General features: G+C 36.5%; 3 protein-coding genes across 7 annotated transcripts in view; 1 reads left to right on the forward strand and 2 right to left on the reverse strand.

Moving 5' to 3' along the window:
• LOC129770586 (SLIT-ROBO Rho GTPase-activating protein 1-like) overlaps window positions 1–12,795 on the reverse strand; it is a 288,922-nt gene that overhangs the window by 61,023 nt on the left and 215,104 nt on the right. The window lies entirely within an intron of this gene.
• Window positions 6,873–7,988, reverse strand: LOC129770589 (uncharacterized). The gene is made up of 3 exons (XM_055773522.1): window positions 7,843–7,988; window positions 7,299–7,777; window positions 6,873–7,239 (listed from the first exon to the last, which is right to left on the reverse strand). Exons 2-3 carry the CDS (start codon window positions 7,456–7,458, stop codon window positions 6,935–6,937), a joined length of 465 nt encoding a protein of 154 aa, XP_055629497.1. The 5' UTR covers window positions 7,459–7,777; window positions 7,843–7,988; the 3' UTR covers window positions 6,873–6,934.
• LOC129770588 (uncharacterized) lies at window positions 11,295–12,294 on the forward strand. Its single transcript, XM_055773521.1, has 2 exons — window positions 11,295–11,768; window positions 11,837–12,294. Exons 1-2 carry the CDS (start codon window positions 11,333–11,335, stop codon window positions 12,052–12,054), a joined length of 654 nt encoding a protein of 217 aa, XP_055629496.1. The 5' UTR covers window positions 11,295–11,332; the 3' UTR covers window positions 12,055–12,294.

The following is a 12,795-nucleotide window of genomic DNA, read 5'->3' on the forward strand; positions in this document are numbered from 1 at the left end:
CAACTTAGTAAGGTTCTCATTTGTAAAAGTGATCACCAAGCTCACGGGATACACGGACTAAACTGTGTTAGTGTTGGGAAAACACAATTTTGATGTTTTTTTGCCTACAAGCGTAACCATGCAAAAAGAGGGCCTAGGAGATTTTGCGGATTTAAACATATGTTTTTCCATTTGGAAAACGCTTACGTCTATCTATGCGGACAATCAATCGTTTCAATGAACATTTGTTCGAATAGCTAGACGTAATCACCAAGTTGCTCTGTCCGTAAAGTTAGTATCACGTTTCCGTCGGTAGTTTCAAATGTTATCGGATAAAATCAGAAAGGTTTGGAAGAAATTTAGTGAAATGTCTGGAAAAGGTGCTCTGAATTTGTTGCGAATCTAGAATAATATTTTTTCTTGAATACTCTGGGATATAATAAGCAGGTTCGTGTTTTTTGTTTTTGCAATTAATTGAATTTGTAAAGGCAATCCGCAATGTTGATAATTTTAGCAACATGATTTACCGATATCACAATCAATTGCATGAAGATGGTGGAGTGACTTACACCAACGGTATGAGTAAATGCTGAGTATGTGGAATAATTCGATATCGAATCCGAGGAGTTATAATGCTGTAATGTTATAATTTTACTACTGATCTGATTGTTTCATTACCTACTTGAAGATTCAAATGCAGAAATGTAGCTAGTTATAACATTAAAAAACACAATTGTTTCTCTTTGTTCATCGCATTGCAGTGTACTGAAATAGTAATTATGTGAGTAGTGTTTTAATGGTTTTTTATATTCATCTATTAGGAAACACTAAGTAATAAGACACCATCGTGACAGGCATGTATGGACTCTAAAAAGAATTTGATTCAGATGTAGATTTAGCTTAGGCACGTAATACTTATGATTGTTGATTTTCGAACGATGTATGAAAGCTGTATGGAACTATGTCTGTTATGCGGACAAACAGTGATTTTTCGGAAACGTTTTTTCAAAATTGCTCAAATGTTTTCGAACAAAAAATGTTTGTTTGCATGTTGAGCAAACGTATTACATTGCGTAGAATGCAAAACGGCGAAAAAATCGATTTTGTTCATTGTGTCGCTTACGTCTCCTATACAAACATGGGCAGTACAGCTGAAATACTTCTCTGAATCTGTATCCACAAAGTTTACTTACTTTCACTCCACTTAACATTGTAAACTGCTTCGAAAGCACAAATTCAACAAATATTACAAGCACACCCATCGCAATCAAATCACGTAAACCCATTCCGGATCCACGTATTTTTATCGCCCGCCATGGGCTGTGTGCTCGTCTTTTTGAACGCTCAACGTATCCGCGGATACACACGCGCCATCGAGGGCAATTACATCGCGGAGGCTCTCCCTCCCGCTCACGAAATAGGCAGATACCTTAAATCTCTCGCTCCGCGGGTAATTTATATGTTAATCATTCCGAAAACGACACTAAATAAATAACTGCAAACAAACGGACGCGAAAAGACCGAGGACCGGACACACAACATAGAGAAAGGCTGCTGCTGCAGGGGGATGACAACAGTGCAAATAGGCCCCATCCATTCGTTTAAACGGACGTTTAAATAGCCTGTGCAAAGTTTCAATGCTGACGCGGGGTCAACGTCTTTTCATGATGATGAAAAGTTCGATGATGTGAGCTTAATAACGTAGGATCATTAGCTCCGTGGGAACGACATTTTTCTTCAAAGTAGATGTGTCATGTGACGGAAACGTTACTAGCGTTACTTGACTCAGAAAACCTTTGATTTGTTTTGACCAAAGATGGGAAGTTGGCCACAAAAAGAAAATCCATGGACTCACTAGGAGATAATAATGATGAAAAACGTACGTACTTGTCGAGCCAATAAAATTGGGTTTTGTATTAAGTTCTAAGCCTGACATTACTTACTCTAGTGAATATGCTCTTTTGATAAGGTGGGCTTACCTAGAAAAAGAAAACGAAAAACAATTATTAGAACAAAAGTGTTAAGATAAAATAATGATAAAAATTGAATCATTGTATGATACAGTGATCATCATTTTTAGAGCTCATTTTTAGACACCTCCGTTAATTAATGTTATATTAGAAAAGAATATACATTCTGTCAAATACATTTCGGGAATTTGTGTTTTTAAAAAAATGCTTTATTTATTTATCATTTAAATTTATATTACCACCTTAAAAATAGGCTTTCCTAAAGCAATACGCTTTTTCGAACGAACAATCCAGTCATCGAAACACCTTTCAAAGCTTTATTCAGAGAGTACCTTCAGTTCATACAGTGAATCCGTTTTTATGTCTTCTATTCTGTAAAAACGGATCCCACGAAGCCGTAATTTGAATTTCGAAAATAGGAAAAAGTCACACGAATCTCTCACTTCTCACTTATCCTTATCCTTGACACCTTTTCCTTTTCCTTTTTCTTTTCCAATTCCTACTCCTTTTCATACTCCTTTTCCTACTCCTTTTCCTACTCCTTTTCCTACTCCTTTTCCTACTCCTTTTCCTACTCCTTTTCCTACTCCTTTTCCTACTCCTTTTCCTACTCCTTTTCTTACTCCTTTTCCTACTCCTTTTCCTACTCCTTTTCCTACTCCTTTTCCTACTCCTTTTCCTACTCCTTTTCCTACTCCTTTTCCTACTCCTTTTCCTACTCCTTTTCCTACTCCTTTTCCTACTCCTTTTCCTACTCCTTTTCCTACTCCTTTTCCTACTCCTTTTCCTACTCCTTTTCCTACTCCTTTTCCTACTCCTTTTCCTACTCCTTTTCCTACTCCTTTTCCTACTCCTTTTCCTACTCCTTTTCCTTTTCCTTTTCCTTTTCCTTTTCCTTTTCCTTTTCCTTTTCCTTTTCCTTTTCCTTTTCCTTTTCCTTTTCCTTTTCCTTTTCCTTTTCCTTTTCCTTTTCCTTTTCCTTTTCCTTTTCCTTTCCCTTTTCCTTTTCCTTTTCCTTTTCCTTTTCCTTTTCCTTTTCCTTTTCCTTTTGCTTTTCCTTTTCATTTTCACGCCAAATCAGCCGGTCTATCTTTCGACCCTCTCCTTTTTTTCAAACTTTTTACATTTGTTGGCAGCTACCTCAAATTATATTTTTTATTACCAAATGACCAATTTTTATTACGACTGTTTTTTTCATACGAGCGTATCCAGAATAGATCGGCGTTTTTTCAAAAAAAAATCATAACTCGAAATCTAGATGTCTGATTGAAATATGACGTATAGCAATGTTGTTGGTAAATCAATGATCTATTTAGGAAAAATAATATTTCGAATTTTACAAAGTTTGACATATAATAGTGCCGTGCCGAACTCATCAAAATGGAGATATGGATTTTTGAAAAATTTTTAATTTCAATGCAAAATTATAATTATTTTTATAAGAAACGCTAATGAAAATTACATATGAATAATAATATTTGGAAAATTGTGATTCTATTCTGGATACGTCTATATAAACAAACCAGTCGTAATCGAAATTGGTCGTCTGAAAAGTAAAATTGTGATTGAATAGTGGCTGTCACCATATGTACAATGTTTGAAAAAAATTGGAAAGGATCGTTTCAAAATCGGCTGTTTTTAACTGATTTGGGGTAGAGATGTCTTTATACTTTTCATTTCATCCTTCTCTCCTTCTTTTTTTATTTAATTTTTTTAAATCCTCATATTTTTTCTTCTTTTTCTACTTCTTTAATTTTTATTTTCTATTTCTATTTTTTTTCATCATGCTTCTTCTTTTTTTATACTACCTCATTTTTCTTCAAAATTTCTCATTTTTTCTTATATTACTTCTTCTGTTTCTACATTTCATTTTTCTTTTCCCTTTTTTACTTCCTCTATTTTTCTTTTTATCTACTTCTCAGTTATTTTAATTTTTCTACTTCCTCTTTTTTTTCTTTCTTTTCCACTTCGTTTTATTTTTTTCTACTTCCTTATTTTTCTTCTTCTTTTACTACTTTCTTTTTTTTACTTGCTCATTCATTTTCTTCGTATTCTACTTCTCTACCTCCTCATTTTCTCTTTTTTCTAATTCCTTATTTTCTTTTTTCTGCTTGCACTTTTTTCTCTTCGTTTCCTACTTCCTCAATTCTTTTTTTTTACTTTCTTGTTTTTCTTCTCCATTTTTTTTTTCTTTATTTTACTTCTCATTTGACTTCAATTTGCTCCTTCATTCTTTTTTTTAATTCAATTTTAGACGAAGCGATCTGGCCTAGTGGTAACGTCCATACCTCTCACGTTTAAGGTCACGAGTTCAATTCTCACTCCTGACATTCTTCCAAAAGTGGAAGTAAAGTGACGAACCAGCCAAACGTGTTGAAAATGGCTAAAAACATATCAATCACAAGACATTATTAAAAGGAAAACTATTTGCTTTTATGGTAAAATTGTAAGGGGTTGTATCTAAGACACGACCGCATATTTTCGACGTAGAACTACGCAAGTGTATTATGTAATCCACTTGTTTACCACTTCAAACATTATTTTAGAATGCATCGAAATTTTTCTAATAGATTATGTTCGTTACAAATAAATTTGATGAACGACCTTTCACGTTTGATATGATGCCTAGGACTACCAAAATATGTGAACGGAAGAATTGTCTAACGATAATTGTATTTTACATTTCCCTCTGAAAATATTGCACATCTCATGTTTCCGTAGTTCTCGAACCGCGAAAGTTTATTCACCTCTAGTATCCGAAATGACGGTTTTCCCAGGCTTCTCAGTTTAAAATTACGTTTTAGGGAAACATATTCCGGTCTGCACAACGACAAGCGAGTACAAAAGTACTCAACACCAAAAAATACCCCTGACTTGCATGTATTTGCATAGCCGATTCCCAAGGCACATTAATTTTGGAGTCCGTGTTAGGGAAACACAGCTCAGTGGGAAATAAACACCCCCGATTGTATGTTTCGACAAAGCGGATTCCCCCAGGCACATTGATTTTGAAGTACGTGTTAGGGAAACACAGCTCGGTGGGAACAAAAATACCCCCAACTTGCATGTATATTCGCAGAGTGGATTTCCACAGGTACATCGATTTTGAAGTCTGTGTTGGGGAAACCATAAATCGGGCCAATCAAAATATGGCAGTTAGGACGTTTAGATAAAGCTTGACATTTTACAGATATTCAATTGTTCATCTCATGAAAAATAGTATTTTATTAATTATGATAGACGCGTAGAAATATTTCCTATCAATTGATGCAAACATCTTTCCGATCTGTTAAGTAATGTTCGAGTTATAAGCATTCGAAACAGGGGTAGAGTTAGCAAACAAATCGGCAGAACAAATGTATGGGAAAAATGAAGTTCTTCCAGTTTACATGAATTTAAACCATTTAGAGATTAGCGAATTGTAATGTATAGCATATCAAACAAATCTTAGAGAATTTCCGATTCGTTTGGTATGCCAATCATAAGAATTCGTTCCAATGAAAATAGTTATTAACGTTAACTTTATTTCATTAAAACGTGACCTGTTTCCTGATTTGGCACCCTTCCTGAAAGACGTAGTTCTACGTCAAAAGAGAACCTTCAGAATCGTAAAAAACGTTGAAAATTCCAAAGCTTTTCATCAAACAAATTTGTATGCCTCAAACCACATTTCTGATTCCACCTTCCTTATTCTCGTCATTTATTCCTGATTTAAAAAAAATCCTCATTTCTCATTTCTCATTTCTTATCCCTCATTTCTCATTTCTCATTTCTCATTTCTAATTTCTCATTTCTCATTCCTCATTCCTCATTCCTCATTCCTCATTCCTCATTCCTCATTCCTCATTCCTCATTCCTCATTTCTCATTTCTCATTTGGTCGGTCTTAAATCAGAGGGAATCAAGTCATAAAATTAAAAATTTCCAATTTATGATTGAATTAGGTTAAGCATTGCATCAGTTACATACCACATTTATCAGATTAAAAAAATCACACGTAGAGCAGGAATACCGTATCGAAATTTTTATGAATGATTAACGAAAACCCCCTATTCCACCAAACTTCAAGTTCATTTTTCTCGAAATAATGAAAATGTCTCACTTAACACCAATCATTTCTCATTTATTATTTGTTATATCTGGGTTCTCATTCTCCATTCGTCATTTCTCATATCTTATTCATTCTGTTGGTACTCATGTCTCTTACTTATGCTGAGAAGTACGGCAATTTTGAATGTTAAGTTAATTTTGTTTAGTTTTACTTACACGTGTTTTCGTTCATCTTCGATCTTTGTCTATTGCAAAAATGGATCAAAGAATCTATATGTATTTGGTATACATAATTATTTCTTGTTCCACCAATTTTGGCGTAGGATTATGTCTTTCGGGAGCATATTGAAGATACAAGTTGGAAAACAACATCTCAGTCGCGTCACGAAAATTGTCCAGTTTTGAGCGTTTATTGCTCAATTATTTGTCATGGATTAACGATATTTTTTGCGCCAATGGTTTTGAACACTCCCTAACAATCTGATGAAATATAAACAATCATGAATTATTCAATAGTTAGTATGTCTAAATACCAGTGAAACGAGAGCTTCAAATTTTTCATACATTTGTGTAAACCGCAAAGTATTTTTCTAACTCGGACCTCTGAATCAAGCAGCATGACGAAAACGTAAGAAGGAAACTGCGTCTGCTCTTTTACCTAAGCAAAAAAATATGATTTCGCATACATTCGTGTAGATCGTAAGGTGTTCTCCTAACACAGATTACAAGATAAGGTACCCGTGGCTGACAATGTGACAAACCTTTTTCAAAATCACGTTTGGATGAAATAATTCGAATGATCAAACAAACGACAAGTGTTGATAAGATAGAAAACTCCGAGGGACTGGTCTGTATAGAACTCAAACTACTCATGAACATTCACATGAACAATATATTTACGTGGGGAATACGACGCCACATGCCAATATTTTCACCCTAGGACTTTTTGGCACACTTGGCCATCATATCCTGGCCAACTTGGTTGAACCAACTCGCCGCGTACTGATACTTCGCGGCGCATTTGGACCTCATCCGCACACACATCCGATCGTAGTATCTATTGAGGGCCATGATATACGCTGTAACCTCTTCACACGTAATGGTTCCGACGACCTTTCTTTCTCCAGCCTTGGACTGGGGTAGAAGTGGGGTTGCCGAGAGTGGTCCGAAGGCGTAGCAGGGTGGTGGTGTACTTGGCATATTGTTACCATCGGCGGAGTCGCCCATCACACAATCCGCCGCTGCAGGTGGTGGAAAAAAGTTAAGTTGTGCAATAATTTTAACTTCTATTTAAACTTACATTCAGCTCGAACAGCGTAAGCAATCAGAATGGTGCACAAGAGAAACAAACTATCCCAGATATTCATGGTTAGAAATAATTCTTTGTCAAGACTGTCAAGAAAAGAACCAATGAACAGAAGTTGCAGTACTAATGGAGATTTTATTCGAACCCTTAACATAAATCCGCGAAAAAATCCACCTGTTGTTTACATTCTGTGATTGTGGTTCTGTAAACACTATATGCAAATTTCCCTAGAAAATATTTTCAATTTCTGCAGGTTTTTGTGACGGTTTCAACCACCTGCTCGAACCATTTGGCTGCGTAGGCGATTTTTTCGGTGCATTTAGAGCCCAGTCGGTGGCACTTCCGTGCATAGAATCTGTGCAACGCTTTCAGATAGGCAATGATCTCTCCGCATTCGATTTTTCCAATGGTCACATCCGGAGCTGGGACCATGTCGTCGTCAGTACCAGTCATGTTTGTTAATACTGATGAACCTAGAAAAAAATTAAGTTTTATTTTGTTCAAGACTTATTTTTGGTTGTATTTGGGTTGGTCTGACCCATCATAAACTGGGCGCCCTGACTCAACTGTATTACGGTTAGAAAAAGTATCACAAAAATTGTCGAATGCATTGACATGGTGTTTTGAACAGTTTGAGAACCGATTACAATGTGTTCCCATTGATCGTTGCTAAAAAACTGCGGCGGTGTGGTTCACTGTAATCAATTTAGTGGGCATGACTGAATGAAATCTATAATCGATTCAGAAGCAAAGTGAATCCAGTTCAAAATTTGTTACAATACCACCTATTGGACCATACATGATTGTGGTAATGTAGCGTCAAAGAGTAGATTGAAAATGTATCGAACAGCTGAACAAAACCCATTAAAATATTCTGAAATGAGCTTCTTCTGTGTCCACAGATCGCAACAAGCGAATTTTGTTGTTGTAGAAGACCTAACGGTAACCCATCATAATATCTCTAAAAGATATCTTCTATCTATTTGATATCTTCTTTAACGGACGAGCGAAAATTGAATTCTTCAGAATGCATTCTCAGAATATGCACGAAGGAAGCTCAGTGCAGGGCTGCACTAACACGCAGAAGCAATGCAGTCGAGAAACATGATTCAGGATCTGCGAATAAACAAATATAATATAAAAAAATAAAAATATAAATTTCTATTTTGATATTAATCATTCTCATTCTCATTCTCATTCTCATTCTCATTCTCATTCTCATTCTCGGTCTCATTCTTGTTACAAAAGTTAAAAAAGTATTACGAACTTACTAAACTTATTTTTTCCTCGGTTTACATCGATTTAATTGAACATTTGCAATGAATTAAAAATACACTTGGGTAGACCGTAAAGTGTTCCCCTAGAACGGACCTCAAAATCAAGCAGCGTGACCAAGCCGTAAGAAGACGGCTGTAGCCTTCATTTGTTTAGCCTTGCTTCAGTCCGCGAGCAGCTAAAAGCTACTCACAGAAACTTTGCCCGACACGTGTTGATTTTTCCTCGCTTTGGTTGTTCTTTGTCTTGGTTTTCTTCATGTTGATTCTCCTTGACTATCAATTTATCGTAGGATTACGTCTTTCGGGAATATATTGGGGGTACAAATTACAAACGAAAATCGATCGCATCGTGAAATCTCAAGCATTATTCAAACGGAAATCTCGTGTTCTGACGGGCAATTCACAAATCAATCTCTGCTCTCACATACAGTGCTCCTGCACTCTGTAGAAATAAGAATACGGACTCTTCCATTTAATCGAGAGAATTTCGCATAAATTGACGCAAATCGCTAGGTATTCGGTCCCTGCAAAGAAGCGAAAACTAAATGGCAGGTGATCCTTTAGCCAGTCAAACTGCATAAAAGGTGAGGTCTAGCAGCGAGGGACTGTCAGTCTATTTTGGGTCGAGGAGCATTTTACACCTCAAATCAAAGGAACTCAAAAGACTAGCAAAATAACATCATCTATACGAGCTATATCGGCAGCAGCAGCGGCAAAAGTGCAAATGAGCCTGTCACAACGAATTGGATTTCCTGGCGAGAATGGATCGTTCGGTTTGAATTGTCTATTTTGTGGGTTCGTTTCCACGCAAGGAAGGCAAGCAATCGGAAAAATTATTGCTCATATGCTCTACCGTGACATCGTAGATTTATTTCAGTGACCTTCGGCCTCCTGGACTAGTACGTTTCTGCGTAGCAGGCGTTGTTATCCCTTACAGACTCTTCGTCACATGGTAACGTCGCCATGTCACGTTTGGATTTTGTTGAATTTTTCATAATCTTTATTCATTTCGTTTAGTCCCAATATATATACTGAGGCCTCTGCGGTCATTATGTTTTTTAGCCCATCGAGTAACATTACATGGAGGAAAAAACAGAGAATAATGAAAGGAAAGAACAGAATGCAAGAGAATGGATTGATGGAGATGTCGCGATGTGGCTTGACAACAGCCTGACCGAAATGCGATACTCTTCATTGAACGGTAAAGTACCTGAATATGCATCGACTGATTGTCCTGCTAATGCGTTAGATTGAAGGGTCAATTTAATTCAAGGGGGAATTGTCACAGCCTAATTAAAATTCGCAAAACATCTAGCATCTGGATTGTACCATGGATGGAGTGAACAAACAGTACCTAATAATCAAACTAACCGGCCCTCTTCAGGACCACACAATTAATAAAAATTTTAATTATTTGATTTTTCAAATATATTCTTAATCAGTGTGAAAAATAAGCTTAACGTAATTCTACGTCAACTATGCGGGCGTGACTCGGACACAACCGTAATTTTATTTTTTTCATCATTTTTATCTTAATTCTATTTCTTAACTTTTTATTTATTTTTCTTCATGTTCTTTACACTTCTTCCTTTACATTTTTCTTCATCTTGGTTTTTCTTCATCTTTATTTTTATTTGTCTTGTTTCTTCTTCGTCTTGATTTTCTTGATCATTTCATTTTTTTCTTGTTATTTTCTTCTTCATTATTTTTCATACTTCTCAATTTTTCTTTTTCTCAATTTTTATTCGTCTTTATTTTTATCGCTCTTGATCTTTCTTGGCCTTCATTTTATTTTGTCTTGATTTTTCTTCGTCTCGATTTTTCTTCATCTTTATTTTTCATCATTTTCGTCACTACCTTTTTTTCTTAATTTTTTCGCCATTTTCTTGTTTATTCTTGTTTTTTCCCATTCTACTCCATGTTCTTCATACTTCTTCTTGTACCTACTTGCATTTTTTATGTCTCTATTTTTCTTCGTCTCTATATTTTATCGTCATAATTTTCCTTCGTGCCGATTTCCCTTGGTTATCATTTTCTCTTAATTTTGTTCCATTTTTATTTGTTTTTTTTTTCTTTATTATTCGTTTTCTTCATTCTTCTCCATGTTCCTCCTACCTTTTTCTCTATTTTTCTTCGTCTCAATTTTTTCAATTTCCTTTGTTCTGCTCTTTCATCTTCTACTGTTTTTTTCTACGCTTTTATTTTTAAGTTTTCCGTGCGACAAAACATGATCCACATCGTTATGGCCTAATTAATTTAATTTGAAGTTAATTGTTAATTTGTGTTTAACTCAAAATATCCAAATCGTCAAGGAAAGCAAGACGTCATACGAGTAGTTTTAAAACGTCACGAGTGTAGTTCTGAAATGTTATGAAATACAAGTGAGCATATACGACTTCATATTAGAAACAGTATCAGTGTACGGTTTGAAACTTTGAAGTGTTGAAACCAATTGCCACACGTTGACAATTAGTTAATATTCTTATCCCTCGTAATGAAGAACAGATTCAATCACCGTGTCAATTATTCTGTTCGATATGTTAACAACCTTATCGCAAAGTTAAGGGGTAATACTTTACCTCATTAGTAGAGTTCAATCAGAGCCATAAATGAGAAAAACAGATGTTTCGCTTGTTTACAAACACTAATCAGTCCAACACCTGGTAAGATTTGTGGACTTTCGCCAGTCCTATATATATATATAACAAAGCAATCAGTTACCGCGTTTCATTGAGTGCGTCAACATTCAAAATGAATTCATCTATCTTCACAACCCTGCTGGGAACTACCCTTCTACTGCTGCTACTGCACATCACGTCTAGGCTCACCAGCGCCGAAATCGATCCCGAACAAAGCTGCATCCCCGGGACGATCTCCTCGATCAAGGTGAACCTCATCCGGACGCTCATCCTTTGCTACGTGTACGGCTGCCCCGAGGAGGTCACCCAGGAGCTCGCCGATGATTTCAACACCTTCCAGCACTACGACCGGAATGGTACCAACACGGACGAAGACGCAGCGAAGAAGGTACCCAAGGGGGTGCTCTCGAAGCTGGCCAAACTTACGTCGGCCATCGAGAAGGACCGAACTGCAGCGCTGACGGTGTGCACGGATTGGGTCTCGCTGCTGAATAAACTGATACTGGATCTTACCCAAGCCAAGAGCTCGTGCTTCCTGGAACCGGCGGGTGAGTTATTCGGTCTTTCGTGCCTTCGAAGAGTGATCTTTTTATGCATTTTTGTTTCTCTAAACTAGCTAAATACCCGGCCGATATGTCATTGGATGGAGCGGAAATCGATTGCGACGAGATGACGGTCTACATGAAGCAGCTGCAGAAATACTACGGGGCGGAGTGCGAATCCAAGGGCAAGGATTGTTCGGATAAGATGAAACAGGCTGCGAATTGGTTCGGCAGGGCCTACAAACAGCTGGGCAGAAACTGCTATTATGATGCGTATGATTATTTGGATTAGACTTTCGAATTTCTAAGTATGTTATAGAGCTTTTTTATTTTTTGTGTAATGATATTGATACCAAGTGCTGAAAGCTTATTATTTGAAATCTAATGTGTTTAAAATGTACAGTTTATGACCAATTTTGTTACATCTGATATAACCGTCTTTTTTAATTTGAAGTCATCGCGGATGTATTTTATTCCTTTTTTGTTTTATGTGCTTTAGAAAAGAAATAGCTTTTCTATAACCATTATTATAGTTGATTGGTAATGTGGAAAGGTTCAACCCGATGTAGTATACAATTTCTATCACTTTGGGGCACTTGTGATATATTTCGGAATGAAAGAACTCAGGCACATTCCACTAATATAAATATCACTATATTCTTAGTTCCGTCCTCGCGTGCATTCGACACTTGTTAACTTGATTGGTTGGAAATGTAAAAGACCTGTTGCTTGCATTCGACATGTACTTTTTATAATGCTTAAACTAAAACTCTACACAAGGTAGCTTCTATTCTAGAGGAGGAGGAGCCAGCAAGGAAATATGTGAGCGCGTTCGATTGGTTCGAACGGGTCAATACGGAGAACAAAAGGGTAGTGGTTGTTTCTGTGTGTTGTCATTTCACACTTGGTTGAAGTGGGTTAGTTCTGCATAATGTTACGCTGCAAGGGTGAGTGGTTGTTATTTAATATTATCGTATGCAGCTGTGAGCTTGTGACATAAAAATGCATTTGGCCTACAAACATGTATGACGAT

The sequence above is a fragment of the Toxorhynchites rutilus genome, chromosome 2 (genome assembly GCF_029784135.1).
Source record: "Toxorhynchites rutilus septentrionalis strain SRP chromosome 2, ASM2978413v1, whole genome shotgun sequence".
NCBI lineage: Eukaryota > Metazoa > Arthropoda > Insecta > Diptera > Culicidae > Toxorhynchites > Toxorhynchites rutilus.

Bases quoted from the DNA above. Each gene is read 5' to 3' on its own strand.
- LOC129770588 (XM_055773521.1), top strand. From the start codon at position 11,333: ATGAATTCATCTATCTTCACAACCCTGCTGGGAACTACCCTTCTACTG. The intron at 11,769-11,836 runs GTGAGTTATTCG...TCTCTAAACTAG, and splicing joins GTGCTTCCTGGAACCGGCGG to CTAAATACCCGGCCGATATG.
- LOC129770589 (XM_055773522.1), bottom strand. From the start codon at position 7,458: ATGTTAAGGGTTCGAATAAAATCTCCATTAGTACTGCAACTTCTGTTC. The intron at 7,240-7,298 runs GTAAGTTTAAAT...CACCACCTGCAG, and splicing joins TTACGCTGTTCGAGCTGAAT to CGGCGGATTGTGTGATGGGC.